Source organism: Microtus oregoni, unplaced genomic scaffold (genome assembly GCF_018167655.1).
Source record: "Microtus oregoni isolate MIOR12 unplaced genomic scaffold, Mior012 000064F_ref0000363, whole genome shotgun sequence".
Classification (NCBI taxonomy): Eukaryota; Metazoa; Chordata; class Mammalia; order Rodentia; family Cricetidae; genus Microtus; species Microtus oregoni.
The window spans coordinates 4988507-5004946 of NW_024543874.1; the positions used below are offsets into that span (position 1 = coordinate 4988507).

The 16440-nt window shown below is 52.4% G+C and overlaps 1 protein-coding gene across 1 annotated transcript; it reads right to left on the bottom strand.

The window, feature by feature from the left end:
• Positions 1-5245: 5245 nt before the first annotated feature.
• On the bottom strand, positions 5246-13570 carry Crygn (crystallin gamma N). The gene is made up of 4 exons (XM_041640508.1): positions 13425-13570; positions 10721-10969; positions 8618-8763; positions 5246-5381 (listed from the first exon to the last, which is right to left on the bottom strand). The coding sequence occupies exons 1-4, from the start codon at positions 13443-13445 to the stop codon at positions 5246-5248; spliced, it is 552 nt and encodes a 183-aa protein (XP_041496442.1). The 5' UTR covers positions 13446-13570.
• Positions 13571-16440: the final 2870 nt, after the last annotated feature.

Genomic DNA, 16440 nt, shown 5'->3' on the forward strand with positions numbered 1-16440 from the left:
ATTATAGACATCCATCACCACACCTGGCTCTAGCAGAGGACTCGAGTTCAACACCCACCTTGGGTGGCTCCCAATCATCTGTAATTCCCCCAGCTCCAACGGGACAGAGGGCTCTGGGATCTGCAGGCCTATAGATCTGCACTCACAGTTTCTTTTGCTCACAGTTTCAGGATGGAGTTACCTTTGCCGCGAAATGAGTTTCAGCTGCAGCAGCCCCAAGCAGATGGTCACAATGTTTCCACAGCACGGACTTGCTTCCTCCTTCTCATTTAACTTAGGACTCCTGTCAGGGCGTCTTCCCACCCCAGTTAACCTAGTCTAGAATCTCCTTCATAGGCACGCCTAGAGGCTTGTTTCCATGGTGATTCTAAATCCTATCAAGTTCCAAGATTAACAGCCACACACCCACACGGCTGATGCATTTGAAATTATGATTTTCTTGGCGCAATCAGAGGTCGTCTCCAGGAAAGAACATGGCTTGGTGATCAACTGCTCACCCTAACCCTGACCTTTTCTGTTATTGCTTTGAACTTTTTCTGTTCCAGAGATCTCTTCAAAGATTATTTTGCTGTATGTTGTTTATAGATAGGGTTTCATGATGCATTTCCAGGCTGTCCTCAAACTCAAGATCTCCGTGCCTCAGCTTCCCGAGGTTGTCCATCAACCCAGACTCTCATATCTTATTTTTCCTGGTTTTTTTGTTTGTTTGTTTGTTTGTTCTCGAGACAGGGGTTGTGTGTGTGTCTGTGTATGTGTGTGTGTGTATGCGTGTGTGTGTGTATGTGTGTGTGTGTAGCCCTGGCCATTCTGGAACTCACTCTCTAGACCAGGTTGGTCTTGAACTCAGAGATTTGCCTGCCTCTACCTTCCAGGTGCTAGGATTAAAGGTGTGCATCACACTGCCTGGCCTAGTCCTACCTAATCGTTAATCTTGTTTCTTTTGACAATGGCTGGTCCCATCCCACACAGGGTCTCCATCTCTACCCAGGGAGTATGGGCATGGGGTCTCATGGGTTAGAACACTTAACCACAGCTGACTTAGTAGCATTGATCACTCAGACTGAACTACACTTTCAGCAAAGGGCTGCATACCCAGGGGCTCGACTCAAGCTTGACTCCCTGGATCCACTGCCATACCCAGCAAAACATCTGTCAGCTGGCTCCAGCGGTGATTCCCTCACCACATTCCAAGAAAGAAGCCCCCGTACTTGCAGGCTGCTGACCTTGTACAACACGCAGAGAGGTCACAAGGAAAGGTTGCAGCTGATCCCTACAGGAATTGTTTACATCACAGACTGTGTTGCAGGTCTACAGGCAGCAGGGAATCAAACAGCCTCTTTATAAAAACATTCATCATACGGACAGGCTTAGCGAGGATGGAAAGTCACTCCTTTCTGTGTCTTTGTTGACACCAGACCTTGGAGGTGTTGGCTGAGCAGGTCTTGGGAAAGTTGAATTAGGCTCAGGTATCCCCACCTTACTCTACAGTGGCCTTACTGGGTCTCCCATTGAGGTTCCTCAGCAGTCACACCCTTTCCCACACTATGATCAAGGGGAATCACTGAGATCAACAAAAGGGTGAGGGAGGGATATGAGCTGCCTGAGGTTTGCCTGGGGCAAGTAAGACCTGGTATATTGTCAGGGTCACAAAGGGTCTTCAGCACCTCAGTTACACCTGCCAGTGACTCTGAGGCCCTGAGTCCTTCAGCAAGAAGAGTGATGCTGTTGTTCTGAGCAAAATCCACATAGCATCAACTCCACTAGGACCACTGTGGCTCGGCGCCCTGCTCGGTGCCAGTGGAGCTCTTCCTGCTGCTGTATACGCATTGCCACCACCCGACTCCAGCTGGTATGATTGGGTGTAGAATGTCCCCCATAGGGTCGTGGGTTTTCACATTTGGTCTCCAGCTGGTGGCACTGTTTTGGGGAGATTTAGAACCTTTGGAGCATATTGCCCAGCTCTCAGATACAGGTCTCCAGAGCAGGGCTTCCAGCTTCCTCCTCCATCAGCCGATACCGTGTAAAAAGTTGTGACAGTCTGGCCACTGTGATGGACCACAGCCTCTGAAACCTTGACACAGCTGTGAGAAAAGTGATTAACACATCAAAGGGAACTCAGTGGGGGTTATTATTTATTTGACAGAGGTGGGGCTAGAACTCAGAGCCTCACACATGACAGGCAAGTGCTCTGTCATTAGCTACACCCTCAGCCATGAAGCTGCATTTGAAAAACTGTCTTGTCCCACAGGCTTTGGTTGAAAATCCTGCTGAGGCTTCTAGAGGGAATCAAGGACACTCAGGGCCTTGCTCTGCTCGGAAGGCTGTCCAACCAAGATGTGGCCAAGTAGGGCATAGCTGGAGATGGGGCAGAGGGAGGCCAGAGAAGGGGTGGGGGGGGGCAGGGACTATAACATAGTCCTGGTATGGGCTGAGGAGCAGAGAGAGGCATACCACCGAGATGGCTAGACATCACTTCAAAGGAAAGGATTTCCCTGGGCTCTGACTAGGGCTGGATAAACAACGCCTGCAGATTTCTGATCAGCAAGGGGTCTGCGGGATGGTGAAGAAGACTGAGGACACAAGGAGGTGGCTCTAAAAGGCCCCAGTTTTCCAAACCACGAGAGTGGAGACAGAAATCTGAGAAGCAGGAGCGGCAGCAAGGGCTCTCATCCTCAGACCATCGACCCCCTGGATGGACTTCAGATACATTTCACAGCTGCCCACAGGCTCTGTAGTGGGAAGCTTGTTTTTCTTCTTTCTGACCAAAAGGAGATTTGCTGACAGATTAGCGAGCAGGGGGCTGGGGTGACAGGGAGGTCACCCAGGAGTGCAAAGCTGTGTGGAGCCCTGAATCACCCTAATGAGGTGCCTCCGTTCCTGAGAGCTGGGAGGGACCCCTGTGGCTGACTGGCTTAGGCTGGCAGGGCAGCGGCTTCCATCTGGCTCCGAGGAGGAAGCCCTTCCCCCACAGGGGTGGGCTATTATCCCACTGGGTGCCTGTGGATACTGAGGCACGGAGCATTTGTGAATGAGAGTTCGAACCTCTGCAGGGACCCAGAACTTCTCTCTGCATCTCTCAGTACGCAGTCACTAACCACACATCATAAAATGCACCATTTCACCTGGTCTGGGCACACAGCTCCATGGAGCAGGCACATGCATTCTGCACATGACATTGTCCTCATAGGCTGTTTGGTTTATCTGGCTGTGAGTAGCTTTTGTTTTTTTTAGGCAGGGCCTCGCCTCTCTCCTGGCTGGCCTCAAACTTGCTATGTAGATCAAGTTGGCCTTGAACTTGCAGCGATCTCCCCCTCTCCGCCCCCGTTTAGGATTATGGGTCTGCAACAGCACACTTGTTTATTGCATTTATGTATATACAGTGTATAGAACAGATAAGACTGCACTCATTTCACAGGAAGAAGAGCCCAGCAGAGGCTTTTGGTTTTCTCCCAGTTTTTGTCAAATGTGTCAGTAGATGCAAATGTATGTATGGTTCAGAGTAGGGCAAAGGGTCTGAATCTTGCCTGCCGTGTAACCTGAATCTAATACTTCATTTGTCCAGTGGTGATAATAAGCACTGGTTTTACTGTATATATTAAATAAAGCTGCATGAATCAAATCTACCTCCGAGCCTGGTATGAAATCACTGCTCAATAAATGCCCACAGCAGTGTTATCCACAGTGAACAAAGGACTGTCAGGCCCTTAGCCAGGGCCAGTTGGTTCTGCACTCCTCCAGAGGTGTTGATGGGGGTGGACAGTTGTGGCAGGCGAAGCTGGCTCGCAAGGACTGAACCCTGGCCTCCTCCAGGAAGGCCTTCCTGGCAGATGTGCTTGCCCATGGAGACAAGCTGGCTGGAACTCTCTCCTACAGAGAGACCCACTGCTGTGACAGAGAAACACTCAGGCTGGACTCTAAGCCACCCCCCTTCCCAAGGGGAAGCAGTGACACCAGAGAAGGTATCTGGCCTGTTGCTTGTTTGCTGGTAGTTTCTTCAGGTCATTGGCCCGAGTCTCATGGGGATGGAGGGTGTGCCTGGGGCTCTCAGTTCACTCAGCTCTAGTGGCTTCTCAGTGGTATGAAGCGGGAGCCGGCAAGACCTAGAGACACACACTCCTTCTGAGGACTCATATGGCAGAAGATGACCCTGTGTTTCTCTTCCAGGCCCAGAGAGAGATTAACAACCCTCCTTTATTGTCATGTGGTGTCTCAGCCCCCACCCCCAAACATTTCTGGAGGTCACTCATCTTTGCTCCCTGCCCAGCTCCTGGTGACAGCCTCATCCTGGGTGAACTGAGTAATCTTTACTGGCATCCCTTTTCCATTTCTTTCAGTGTAGGGAGGTAGAGATGGAGATGGGGCGGGAGAGGTGGTGATCACTGGGATGGGTGGGCCTGGGTCTGCTTTCAGGGGCAGGGAAATATCACCGTCATGTCTGGAAAATTCCCCTCCAGGAGCCTTTCCGTTTTCACTGGGGAGCTAGGCTGAACGACGCTGGACTTTCTTACCAGAAACCCCACTGCCTAGAAACATGCTCTCCAGATTGCCGACCAGCCCCAAAGGAGGAACTAATGTCTTGGAGCGGCCCTTTCTACAGGGAAACTCGATACACTGGCACCTGGAGCCGCGCGAAGGAGAAGGCGGAGAGATACCTTGCAGAGAGAGGCGTCGTCTAGTGCCTCTGGACCCTAATAACTTCTTTCTGGTACCGGTTCCCCGCATTCCTGGGGCTTGATTTCGCCCCACCTTTCACCTGGCCCCGCCCCTCTGTCACTTGACCCCCTCCCCTTCCTATATCAGCCCGGTCGCTTTTCCCCCTTAGCCACGCCCCGCTCTTTCCCTGGCCCTCCTCTTTACCCCGCCCCTTCTCTTCTCCCCTTACCCACCTCCTTCTACCCATTTACCCCCGCCGCCGCCCGGCCCCACCCCTCCCTTCTCGCAATCTCTCCCCCCCCCCTTTCCTAGCCCTCCAACTGCCCGCCCCTCCTCTCGGGTGGGGTCCCAAGGCTGGAAAAAACACCCTGGCTGCGTACTGCTCTCTGGCGCCCTCTTGTGGCCCCGGACCCTGAGGCCCTCTGGCTAGGTTTTGGGAGCCGAACGGCTTGGCCTCCTTGCTGCACCATGCTTCCACCTGCCGAATTGGGGTCCCCAGCCGGTGAGTGACCCAGAAAGCACTCCGAGGCCGGCCAGCACTCCACTTTCAGGATCTTTATTGCCTCCGTAGGCCGCATGTCCCCAGCTGGGACTAGAAGAAGTTGAGCACCCTGCGGAGCGACTGCACACGCGCGCTCTGGGCCTCCCAGTCGGAGAAGCTGCGGAAGTCGCCCCTCTCCACCACGTACATGCGACCGCGGTAGTTGGGCTCCTCGTAGAGGACCCACCTGAAGGCCAGCAGGGAAGGGCGGGTCAGCGGGCGGGAGCCACTCGGGCAAGTCTCCCCGGTCCCGCCCCTCTATCCTAGCTCCTCGCTGCGGTAAGCATCAGTGGCTGTATTCGGGCTTGATGCTGGAGTGGGACAAGAAGGAGCCTTGCCCAGTAACTGACAAGGGTGGGTGTGACTCGGGGATGCCCTCTGCCCAGTCACCCTCCAAAGGGCCTTTTGCACACAGTACCCAGCCCGACAGGACTACTGACAAACTGGGGACCATTCCCACTGTGTATCCACTCAGACAACAGCCCTGGTGGGGTCAGCCCTGGTGGGGTCCATGTTCCAGTGCAAGGAGCTGTAACCTCCAGGACGTGAGGTCTGGCAAGGGCACCTTTCCGTTGACGGTGTGTGCACCAGACCCTGGTCGTTTACAGCCCAGGGGGCTGTAGTGAGAAAGTGAAGGTGCACCATAGGTCAGGGAATCGGGAAGATTGGTGGAGAAGATCAGGAGGGTGGTCCCTACCTGAGAACATGTGTAAGGAGAAGCTTCTCATCAGAGCCTGGACCAGCCCTGCCCATCCTGTCACCCACTGTCCCTGGGATTAGTGCGTGTGGGACCCAGGACAAGACGCCACGCGTACCCTCCCACTCCGGGGGCAGGTTGAGAGGCGGGGCTAGGGGAGCTTTAGAAAGTCGGGGCGGGGCCTCCAGGCCTGACTGCACCGAGAACTGGGAGAACTGGAATCACCGCGTCAAGAGCTGGCTCGGCAGTTCACTTCAGTCTTAGCTCCGGTTCTCCCGCCCCCTCTTCCACCGCTGTAGAAAACAGCTTTTCTCTGGGCCACGGTGGTTTTCTGAAGCAGGGCTCCCCCGGGGCTGCTCAGTCTCTGAGATTCATGAGACTCAGGGCACAGGACTACTCTTGACCTCTCTTTGCAGGAACCTCCCCCAGTTTGTCTTGGCAGTTCTTGCTCCCTGCTCCCAAAGCACTCCGCCATTCATGGAGTTTGCTTGCCAGGGAACAGACTGGGAATCTGTGAACCCTTTAGTCCAAGGTTCTGCTCGCAGATGAACTCAGGAGAGAGATCACTAGCAGTCACACAGCCTACTTCCCCAGCTCGCCACTCCCAAGTCACCCTAGCCTCTTCCCTTCCTCATCCTGACCCCTCAGCTGATAAGGGACGCAATCTGATAGTAGGGGGAGGGGGGGGGGAAGAGAGAGAGAGAGAGAGAGAGAGAGAGAGAGAGAGGAGAGGGAGAGAGAGAGAGAGAGAGAGAGAGAGAGAGTAGCAGCTAGTCCTGTCTTGTTCTGTAGTATCACGAACCACCTTGGAGTTCTTGTGGACACTCCAAAAAGAAGAGGGACCTGGCTGGACATGACAGCTTATCCTCTGGTTCTTCACCTGCGACGCGTGGGGGAAAGCCCACAGTGAAAGGGTTCTCTGGAGAGGAGGCTGTGGTTAAGAGCAGTGGCTTTTCTTCCAGAGGACCCAGGTCCAAGTGTCAACTCCCATAGTTCACAACTATAACTCCAGGTCCAGGGAATTCAATGTCCCCTTCAGAGCTCAGTGGTCTGCATGTGGTTAAAAATACTCTTTAAAATTTAAAAAGGGGGAGCTCATGCCTACTCAGTCTGTTAGAATGTTGGGGAAATGCCCTCACTCTCCCCTCACACGCCTTCTAGGACACAGATATGAGGGATGGATCACTCCTAAACTGGCATGTAACCCAGAAGGAGTGCTCTTGGCACACGGGAAGTGGTAAAGGGGCCCTGCCTCATTGCCTGCCAGATCCCAGAGAGGGCTCCAGGGACCCAAGGTTTGTCATAGAAGAGTTAAGGTCAATGAAGACAAAAGACCTTGGATCCCAACACAGAGGCCCACTGTCTTGGCCTTCATCTCCTGACCATTGATCCCAGTTCCTTCCAGGAAGCTGAAGATTACAGATTATATTCCCCAGACCTGGCTGTGGTGGCACTTGCCTTTAATCCCAGGACTTGGGAGGCAAAGTCAGGAAGACCTCTTGAGTTTGAGGCCAAAAGAGCGAGTTCCAGGACAGCCAGGGCTACACAGAGAAACCCTGTCTTAGAAAAAAAAAATTCCACTTCAATCACAACCAGAGTTCACGCCTGCCTCCCCTCTCCCATGATCCCCAGGGTTGGTGGCAGATAATGTCTTGGGTCCTAGGACATTCTGCACATAGAAGTATGCCTCTGGTTGCACGAGTCACAATTTAGCCTGCGAATTTCCCAAGGCAAGTTGTTTTGGACTGCTAGCCCTGGACTCCCAAGGTCAGGCATGTGGAAGAAATGACAACTTTGTCTCCCTCGCTCTCTCTCTTGATCCCTCGGCCCTGATCCTGAGCCTTCCACAGGGATCAAGTTCCTCTACCACCAGCCCTGCACAGGAACACTCTCAGGTGGGGCTCCTCTGCTGGGGGAGGAGACTGGGGGAACTAGTTCTGGAGTGGAAGGGGCTCCACCAGGCTGCAGTCCCAGCAGGACCTCTGCTGTGGGAAGGATCTAGAGTTAACCGCAATCTCAGTTTATCCTTCCAAAACACGGTAATGATGACTCCAGAATGGGTGGGGACAACGGAAGAGGGTGTTCAGTGTTCATCCCCATCTGTGTGTGATACAGGCAGATTGCTCAGGAGAGGGCAGAAGGAAAACCAGTGCAGTGTGCCTGCATGTGTCCAGTGAGCAGGTAGGTGCACAGCGAGCTGCCCCGCATGGCAAACCCTACATTCTGACAGCTGGTTTGGACTGGAGAAGACAGGCAGAATTCCCAGCTGTTCTTAGCCATCCTATGGATTTCCTGAAGCCCACATCTCCAGCCAGTTGGTGTGAGTTGTTTGCCACCAGGCAGAGATGCCTAGTTCTGGGGTCATCTGAGCTGGGCAGATGTACCCTCTCAGAAGGTGGCTTTGTATTCCCTAAGTGGGGTTCTCTTGAGTCTAGGGACTCAAGGAAGTCAGGCGGTCAAGATGTTCAGTCTTGTAGCAGAGATGGCCATAGTTTCCTATGTACTCTTTCCCCCTGCTCAGGTCTGGCACACCAGAAGGACGGTCTCAGGGAGCCTCTAAGGCCCTGTGACTGTCCTGAAAGCCAGAGGTGACAGCAGCTATTCATTGCTTGCCTGGAGCAGGTGAGGCAGATGAAGGCCTGTGGATCAGGGGCACCACGCCCACCCATGAAGTCTAATGCCTACCCACCCTATCACACCTGTCTGGCAGCCCCGGCTGTACTCACGCTCCATCCCCATACACCTTGATGGCGTTGACACAGCTCTTGGCCCAGCCCCGGCTCTGCAGGAAGGGGCAGTCTTCCACGAACTCCAGGCACTGGCCTGTGAAGTTGCAGCCCTCGAAGATGTCTATGCGGAAATGTTCTCCGTGCTCCAGGACCCAGGCAGGTGGGGAAGGAAGAAGGAATACTCCAAGTCTCTCCTCCCCGTGTACGGGCGGGAAGAAATATGGAATGGCTCCCAGCCCTGGCTGGACTGGGGATCCAGTGAGTACTCCCCATCACACACACACACACACACACACACACACACACACACACACACACACTGGTGTTCTTCCATGGGATGGGAGGAAGGTTCTTTTACTCTGAAAACCTAAGCACTGAACTGGTCCAATCCCCACCTTTTACAATGAGGACCCAAGGTCTAGTGAGGGAAAGGCTGTCTAGATGCCAGCACATCGAGAGCCGGGCTGTGGGTCACTGGCTCCCTGCGGGCATTCCACTTGGGGGGTTCACGTCCCAGCTTTGCCTTAGCCACCCTCGGTTTCAGGCCACAGGCAGGCCTCCAAACAATAATATTTTAGAAGTGTAATAGAACCCTTTGTGAAAACACTTAGGCAAGACATCTAAAACAATGACTCCCATTAGCGGAGGTCCCTGCTGGCTCCCTGTGTGATCCCCCACCCCACTGGGACGGCTCTAACAAGAACAGCCTTCGGACGACGTCTTGTGTATTTTTCATATAAACAGCATTATGCAGGATCCAGAGCCAGCCATTCTGATGCTTCTTTCCAAATGCCCACATCCTGGCAGAGACACTAGGAAAGCATTCTTTCAATGGAACGTGCCAGAGCCCAGCTGATTCTGGAACTGATGTAGAAAAGAAAAGGGGCCCCATGCTGAGTGGCACCTATCCAGATTCCTCAGATGCTGGCAAGAGCCCTGGTGAGGCATCCAGGATGCCCTGGCAGACAGACACTCTGGTGAGCGCTGCCCACACTGGTCCCCAGAATCACCCGTTTCCCACCCAAAGGACAACAGTGGAAGCAGGTCTCATACCTGTGACCCGAGGACCCTCCCTCCTCAGAGAAACTAGACAGAAAGGGTTTTTCTCCTCTAGGGGGAGCAATGCCCCTCATTTGCTCTGCCCACACACTTCAGGCCACAACTGCAAAGCAGGCATCTGTGCGGCTCAAGAGCCCTGTCCCCTCAGATTTCTTACTGCTCCCTCCGGCACTTCGGCCGCCGTTATTCATTCCAAGTTCGAAGGGTTGAAGGCTGACATAATGCTACAAGGGAACCAGAGTGGGGAGGTGAGCACGCTCAGAGCAGCCTTGTGTATGTGTTCACGCACACCGGAGTACACGCAGGCACATGCGCGAGCATGTGTGTATGGAAGTCAGAGGGCAATATCGGGTATCTTCCCCAGTCAGTCGCCTCCTCACTAAGAGCTTTTGCTACTGTGTTGTGTGTGTATGTACAAGCGTGTGTGGATGCCAGGCGATATTGTAGAGTTTGTGCTCTCCTCTACCCTTTCATGGGGTTTGGGGACCACGTTAAGTCTTGTACACCTTATCCATTATGTCCTCCAATCGATTAATTAATTAATTAATTTAGAAAGAGTCTTCACTGAGCCGAAAGCTTCTAAATTTGACGAGATTAATCGATCAGCAAACCTCAGCGATTCGGCTGGTTCCACCTCCCCAGTGCTGGGGTTACAAGAGAACCATCACATCTGTTTTTTTTACGGGTTCTGTGCAGCAGACATTTTACAAGCTGAGCCATCTCCCCAATCTTTCATTTCACTTTTGATGAGTGCAGCCCTGTTCAGTGACAATCCAAACATACTCCCAGTCTTTGAATTTTAGCTGCATGCTTGACTCAAAAATTTAAAAGGATTCCTTGACAGCTCCAAGGGGCTCTTGTATGCTGTTTCCTACCCTCTTGGTCCTCACAGCATCTCCTGCGCACATCAGTTTGGCAGGGTTCTCTCAATTTTTAAGGTTTTCTTGTTGGGAGGTGCCCATGCTTCTGATTAAATGCCAGGCTGACCTTCCACTGCTTGAGCTGGAAGTTCCCAGCCCCTAGGTGGAGTAGCTCACTCACCATGCCCACAGGCCGACAGGAGCCCATGTGGTCATTGTGCCCATTCCAGCGGAAGAACTCAGGGTAGTCTCCATGCTCTAAGATGAACTGTTGGCCTCGGAAGTCAGGATGATCGAAGCAGACCCAGGCTCCACTCTCCACACGGATGGAGTTCACTCGGTTCATAAAGCCTCGGTCCTGGAAGTTGTCACAGTCCCCAAAGACCTCCAGCTTCCGCCCTGTGAAGTGCTTGCCCTCATAGAAAGTGATCTGGAACAGCCAGTTGAGACCTAGGGGTTAGGGTCCCATCTGGCTGTTGGGGAATGTTATTTTCAGCTGCATTTCTTTAACGCTGTGAAGCTGTGTTACTGTGCCTGTCTAAAACACCTGATGCTCTTAAGAAGCGATGAACGGCCAATAGCGAGGCAGGAGCAAGGATAGGCGGAGTGGGGGTGGGGTGGCTAGCAGGCAGAGAGTATAAATAGAAGCGGGGGGGGGGGGGGGGCTAGGGGACAGGACATGGGACATCAGGGGTCAGCCACCCAGCCAGTCACGGAGTAAAAGTAAAGAAAGGTATACAGAAATAGAGAAAGACAAAAGCCCAGAGGCAAAAGGTAGACAAAATAATTTAAGATAAGACAAGCTGGACAGAAACAAGCCAAGCTAAGGCTGGTCATTCATAACTAAGAATAAACCTCTGTGTGTGTGGTTTATTTTGGAGCTGGGTGGCTGGCCCCCCTAAAAAGCCGAAAACGAGTAAAACATCACACAACATCTGCCCTATACACACACACACACATGGGCATGTGTACTCAGCATGTTGTTATACGTAACACTCACAAAGAGCATTAAAGGACATATAACTCATCACTGATTTTTTTTTTTTTAAGTGCAGTTCCTAATACTGAAATTCCAGCCATTCGCTCTTTGGGTCTGAAGAACTGTGGTCTCAGAAAGTCTCTGGGTCAGGGGCTTCTCTGAATCTGGGCCTCACATCCTCAGTGGAAGCCAGGCATGCAGCCCTGCTCATAGCAGTAGATGCCTGGCACTATCTGCTGATGGGGCAGAGAGAGAGAGTGATCAGTCACCAGCGGCTGATTCCAGACACATGGCCCGGCTGTTTGGGGACAGGGGTTTCCCGTTTGTCTAGGAGCCCCCTTGAAATCAGGCTGTGGCTTTATTGCTACGCTCAGCAGCTCAGCACTTGCTTGCAGAACACCCACGACAGTATTAAAGGAAGTGCTTTTTTTTTTTTTTTTTTTGGTTTTTCGAGACAGGGTTTCTCTGTGGTTTTAGCCTGTCCTGGAACTAGCTCTTGTAGACCAGGCTGGTCTCGAACTCACAGAGATCCACCTGCCTCTGCCTCCCGAGTGCTGGGATTAAAGGCGTGCGCCACCACCGCCCGGCAGGAAGTGCTTTCTTAAAGCCTGCATGGCATGCAGAACAAGTCGCCATAACTCACCATTTCTTCTTCAGAGTAAAGTTTCTAATACCGGAACCTTCTTAACTGGAGAGGGGGATTTGTGGAGGCCAGAGCGGGTTTTCAGGAGAGGGCTAAATATCACGTATCTCCCTGCCTTTTCTCCCCCACCCCACCGTCTTTGTTTTTGTTTGGTTTTGTTTTTGAGACAGGGTCTTAATTATCACAGACTAGCCTTGAACTTATTATGTAGCTAGGGACAACCCACACCTTCGGATCCTTCTGCCTCCACTTCCTGAGAGCTGAGAGTACAGCCAACTCACCCACACCTGGTTTGTGCAGGGTTGGGGATGGAACCCAGGGCTTTGTGTGCGTTAGACAAGTGCTCAACCAACTTAGCTGGAGCCTCAGAGCTTTCTCTTTCTGGGGGACCCTCCTCTGAGTAATAGGCAGGTGTCAGACTTGGAATTTTATGAACCTCTTGGCAATTCAGACATAGTGTCTCATAATAACAGACAACCAATTAATAATGCCAGGCTGTCATTGTCCCAAACTAAACAGGTGAAGCAACCACAGCCTGCAAATTCACTTCCCACCATAGGAAATTCAATCACTCAATAGCTCTTTGGGACTCAAGAACTATGGTCTCAGAGGGACTCCGTAGGAATATAGTCACGTCACCCAGAAACTCGGGGCACTCCAGTTTCACTGTTTCCGCCTTCTCCAAATGATTACAGTGGCAAGTCCCTGCCCGCTGGAGTTAGGGTGTTTGTGGGATGTTGGTGAGCCAGGGGCAACACTGTTTTGGGGGTTCTTCCTTTCTTGCTCTGCCAAGCTGGTGCTGTTTGTTACAGATGCACACCCCAGCCTATACGGACAGATCAATGGCGTCCACCACTGACATGCGTGCTGGGCACCTCTGGAGGTCAAAGGGTTCTTGGGTCAGCCAGGACTTGGACATTAGAGGGCAAGGGATAACCACTGTGGTGGGTAGGTCTGGTTAGGGTAGGTCACGTGGGGGAGAGAAAATCCCGAGGGGCGAAGGTCACATTTTGGCCTCCCTTTGGTGAGGAAAACACTCCAGGAGATTTCGAACACAAGGGCCGCTGGCGACTTTGGGGCGTGCCATAAAAGAGGGGTGGGGAGAGGGCTCGGGACACGCCCTCAGTCAACAGGGGAGGTCACTCCATCTCATTAAGAAATAAAGCCAGCTTTGCTTGACTTTGTCAGACCCAAAGAGATCTGGGATCAGTCTGCACCCTCCCCCACACTCGGGGGCTCCCCGAGGCCGCTGGCCGCACTCACCTTCCCGGAGCGCTGCGCCATGGTGTGTGACTGGCCTCAGCGGGACCCGGTATATACTCTGTGGCGCCTGCTGGCTCAGCGCCGCCCGGGACAAAAGATTTGCTTGGCCCGGCACGCTCGCGTTAGTGCTGTCGGGCGTGCTAAGCCGGCGCCATGACCTACCCTAGTCCTCAACGCCTCTGGATCCGACTCCTCCTGCCCAGCCCACCACGCTCCGCTGAGTCAGGGTCTCAGCACCCGGGCTTGGGAGGCTCCTCTCAACCCCTTGTTCTGCCTCCCAGAGCAGCGTCTCAGTGCCCCTGACCCGCAGCACTTTCCTTTCTCACCTGGTTGCAGGCTAACACGATATCGCCGTTTTATTTCTATTTATTTATTTGTTTGTTTATTTATCTGTTTGTTTATTTATTTATTTATTTATTTATTTTCTGGGTAATGGATGGAGTCCTAGCTTCCCAAGCTCAGCTGGGGGAGTGGGTGCGGGAAACAATAGTCACCTCTTTGCCTGGTGCAGGTCTGCGGGCTTCCAGACAGCTCCCTCCAGCACCTACTCCTTTTGTTTTCTCCCCCTGAAGATCCCAGGTGACACCTGCCTTGAGCCCCGCCCCCCCCACCCCCCCACCCCCCCACTCCCCCACCCCCGCCCCACTCCCCACCCCCGCCTGCAATAGGGGACCTACAGTACTTTGAGTACTCTGAGCCCTAGCTATACACCACCCTGGATGCTGAGGATCTATTTACAGAGCGATACACACACCTGCTGAAGGCCCACAGGTATTTGGAGTATATTGAAGCCTCAAGAATAAACACACAAACTGCTGGGGAACTGAACTGGTGGCCCTGGGGACAGGCTGAGATCAAAGGAGAGAGAAGCTCCAGAGGTCTGAAGAGGTCCTAATGAGCCCAAGGGGACTCTGGGAACATTAGTGGGCCTGCTCTGCTCCCAGGAGGGTAATGGGCACTTTCTCTAATACTGTAAAGACAGGGGACAGGGGTGGGCCCAGGGAATCCTAGGGCAGAAAAGGTCTCTTGCTTTGCTTTGGGAAGTTACTCAAGGCAAACAGGGAGCCACACATAACCCCTGACACCAGCTCACACTTCCCCAGGAACCCCATCAGGAACAGCCTATTGCCTTCACCAGCACCCACACTCCGAAGCACACCTCAGTGTGTTTCTCACTTCTGGTCTTGAAGGCATAAAATTAGAACAGTATTCTTCCAATCTAGAAAAAGTAGTGTGCAAGTTTCTGTATGGCGGTGGGGGGGGGCGGGGAATAAGTGTTTGGGAGTGTATGCTTGTGTGTGTGTGTGTGTATGTGTGTGTGTGTCTGTGAGGGGTAGTCTCTTGCCTTTCACCTTGTTTGGTTAAATAGAGTCCCTTTCTGCTGGCTCTTGGGAACTCTCCTGACTCTGCCTCCTCTCTGCCTGTGGTGGTGCTGGGGTTACAGATTCTCCACTGGCTCAGTGTGGATTTGAACATTGAGGAAGATATCACCCCACTCCCTGGTGGCACAGGAAAATGGTCTAACCTGTCAGGTCCTCGTGTCTTCACAGTATATTAGTCAGGGTTCTCTAGAAGACAGTGTGTGTGTGTGTATGTGTGTGTATTATAGATAGATAGATAGACAGATAGACAGACAGACAGATAGACAGATAAATAGATAGATAGACAGACAGAGAAGTTCTCAGACTGTTTGGGTAGTTCAACAATGACTGTCTTCCCAACGGAGAGTCACAAGGCTAATGACTCAGAAGTTCCAACCTAGGACTGAAGGCCCGGAGGATTCCCAGGAAGACACCAATCTTCAGTACACACTGGAAAGCCAAGGAAGCCCAGTTCCGATGTTGGCAGCCATGGTAGCAACAGGGTAGATGAATCCCAAAACAGGAAAGATGAACTCGTTTTAGAGTCCCAGCCAAGGGGCTGGAGAGATGGCTCAGAGGGTAAGAGCAAAGCCAGGCAAGCAAAGCCTGTCCCTTGGGCTTCCTTACAGCCAGGCTACCTCTGAAAGATGCTGCCCACAACCACTGGAGGGTACCACCCACATTTGGGTGGGTCTTCCCATTTCACTTAATAAATCAAGAAACTCCCTCACAGGTCTTGTCCAGGCGGCTCCAGATCCTATCAAATGGACAGTCAATATCAACCACTAAGTACCACACACAGAAAGAGCTTTGTCCTGAACCGTCTCCCTAGCCCAGAAGTTTTATACTAAGCACTAACCCAGATGGTAAAATTATTATATTTCTTCTCCTCTACATGAATCTGGCATTTACAGTTGGGAGTCGGATGACAGCAAAGGTTAGACCATTTTCCTGTGACACCAGAGAGTGGATTGGTACCTTCCTCAATGTTTAAAGATAGGTCTGTCTACTCAGCGAGAGAAGGATCCTGGTTGGGGTAGACTAGCAAGAGGCTTATTTAACCAGTTAAAAACATTTGCAGCCGAGGCTATAGCTCGCTCAGTGGCGGAAAACTAGCTTCCCATGTACAAGGCCCTGGGTTCAGTCTCTCCCTGCTGTCTGCCGATCCAGATGTACAACTCTCAGCTACCTCTCCAGCACCATGCCTGCCGGCATGCCACCATGCTTTCCACCATGATAATGAACCAAACTTCTGAACTGTCAGCCAGCCCCTATTAAACGTTTTCCTTTTTAAGAGTGGCTGAGGTCATGATGTCTCTTTGCAGCAGAAGAGGAGACCTAACTAAGGCAGGATGTGTGTTCACCGCATGCATGTAGGAGCCTGAGGAGGTCAGAAGAGAACGTTGAGTAACTCTCCTGGAACTGGGAGTCACGGGCAGTTGTGAGCCACCATGTGGGTGCTGGGAATTGAACCCAGGTCCTTTGTTAGAGCAGCCAACACTCTTAACCACGGAGCCATCTCTCCAGTCCCAGGTATATAGGTTCTTGAAGGCTTTTGGGTTTACACCATTGTAGGATTTCTTTTAAAAGATTTTAATTATGTGTGTATGTGCATCTGTGTGTGTGTAGGCTTGTGCAGCGGTGAGTGCTGTGTT

Bases quoted from the DNA above. Each gene is read 5' to 3' on its own strand.
- Crygn (XM_041640508.1), bottom strand. From the start codon at position 13,445: ATGGCGCAGCGCTCCGGGAAG. The intron at 8,764-10,720 runs GTGAGTGAGCTA...TGGGTCCTGGAG, and splicing joins CCTGTCGGCCTGTGGGCATG to CACGGAGAACATTTCCGCAT. The intron at 5,382-8,617 runs GTGAGTACAGCC...GCTGGCCTTCAG, and splicing joins AAGGTGTATGGGGATGGAGC to GTGGGTCCTCTACGAGGAGC.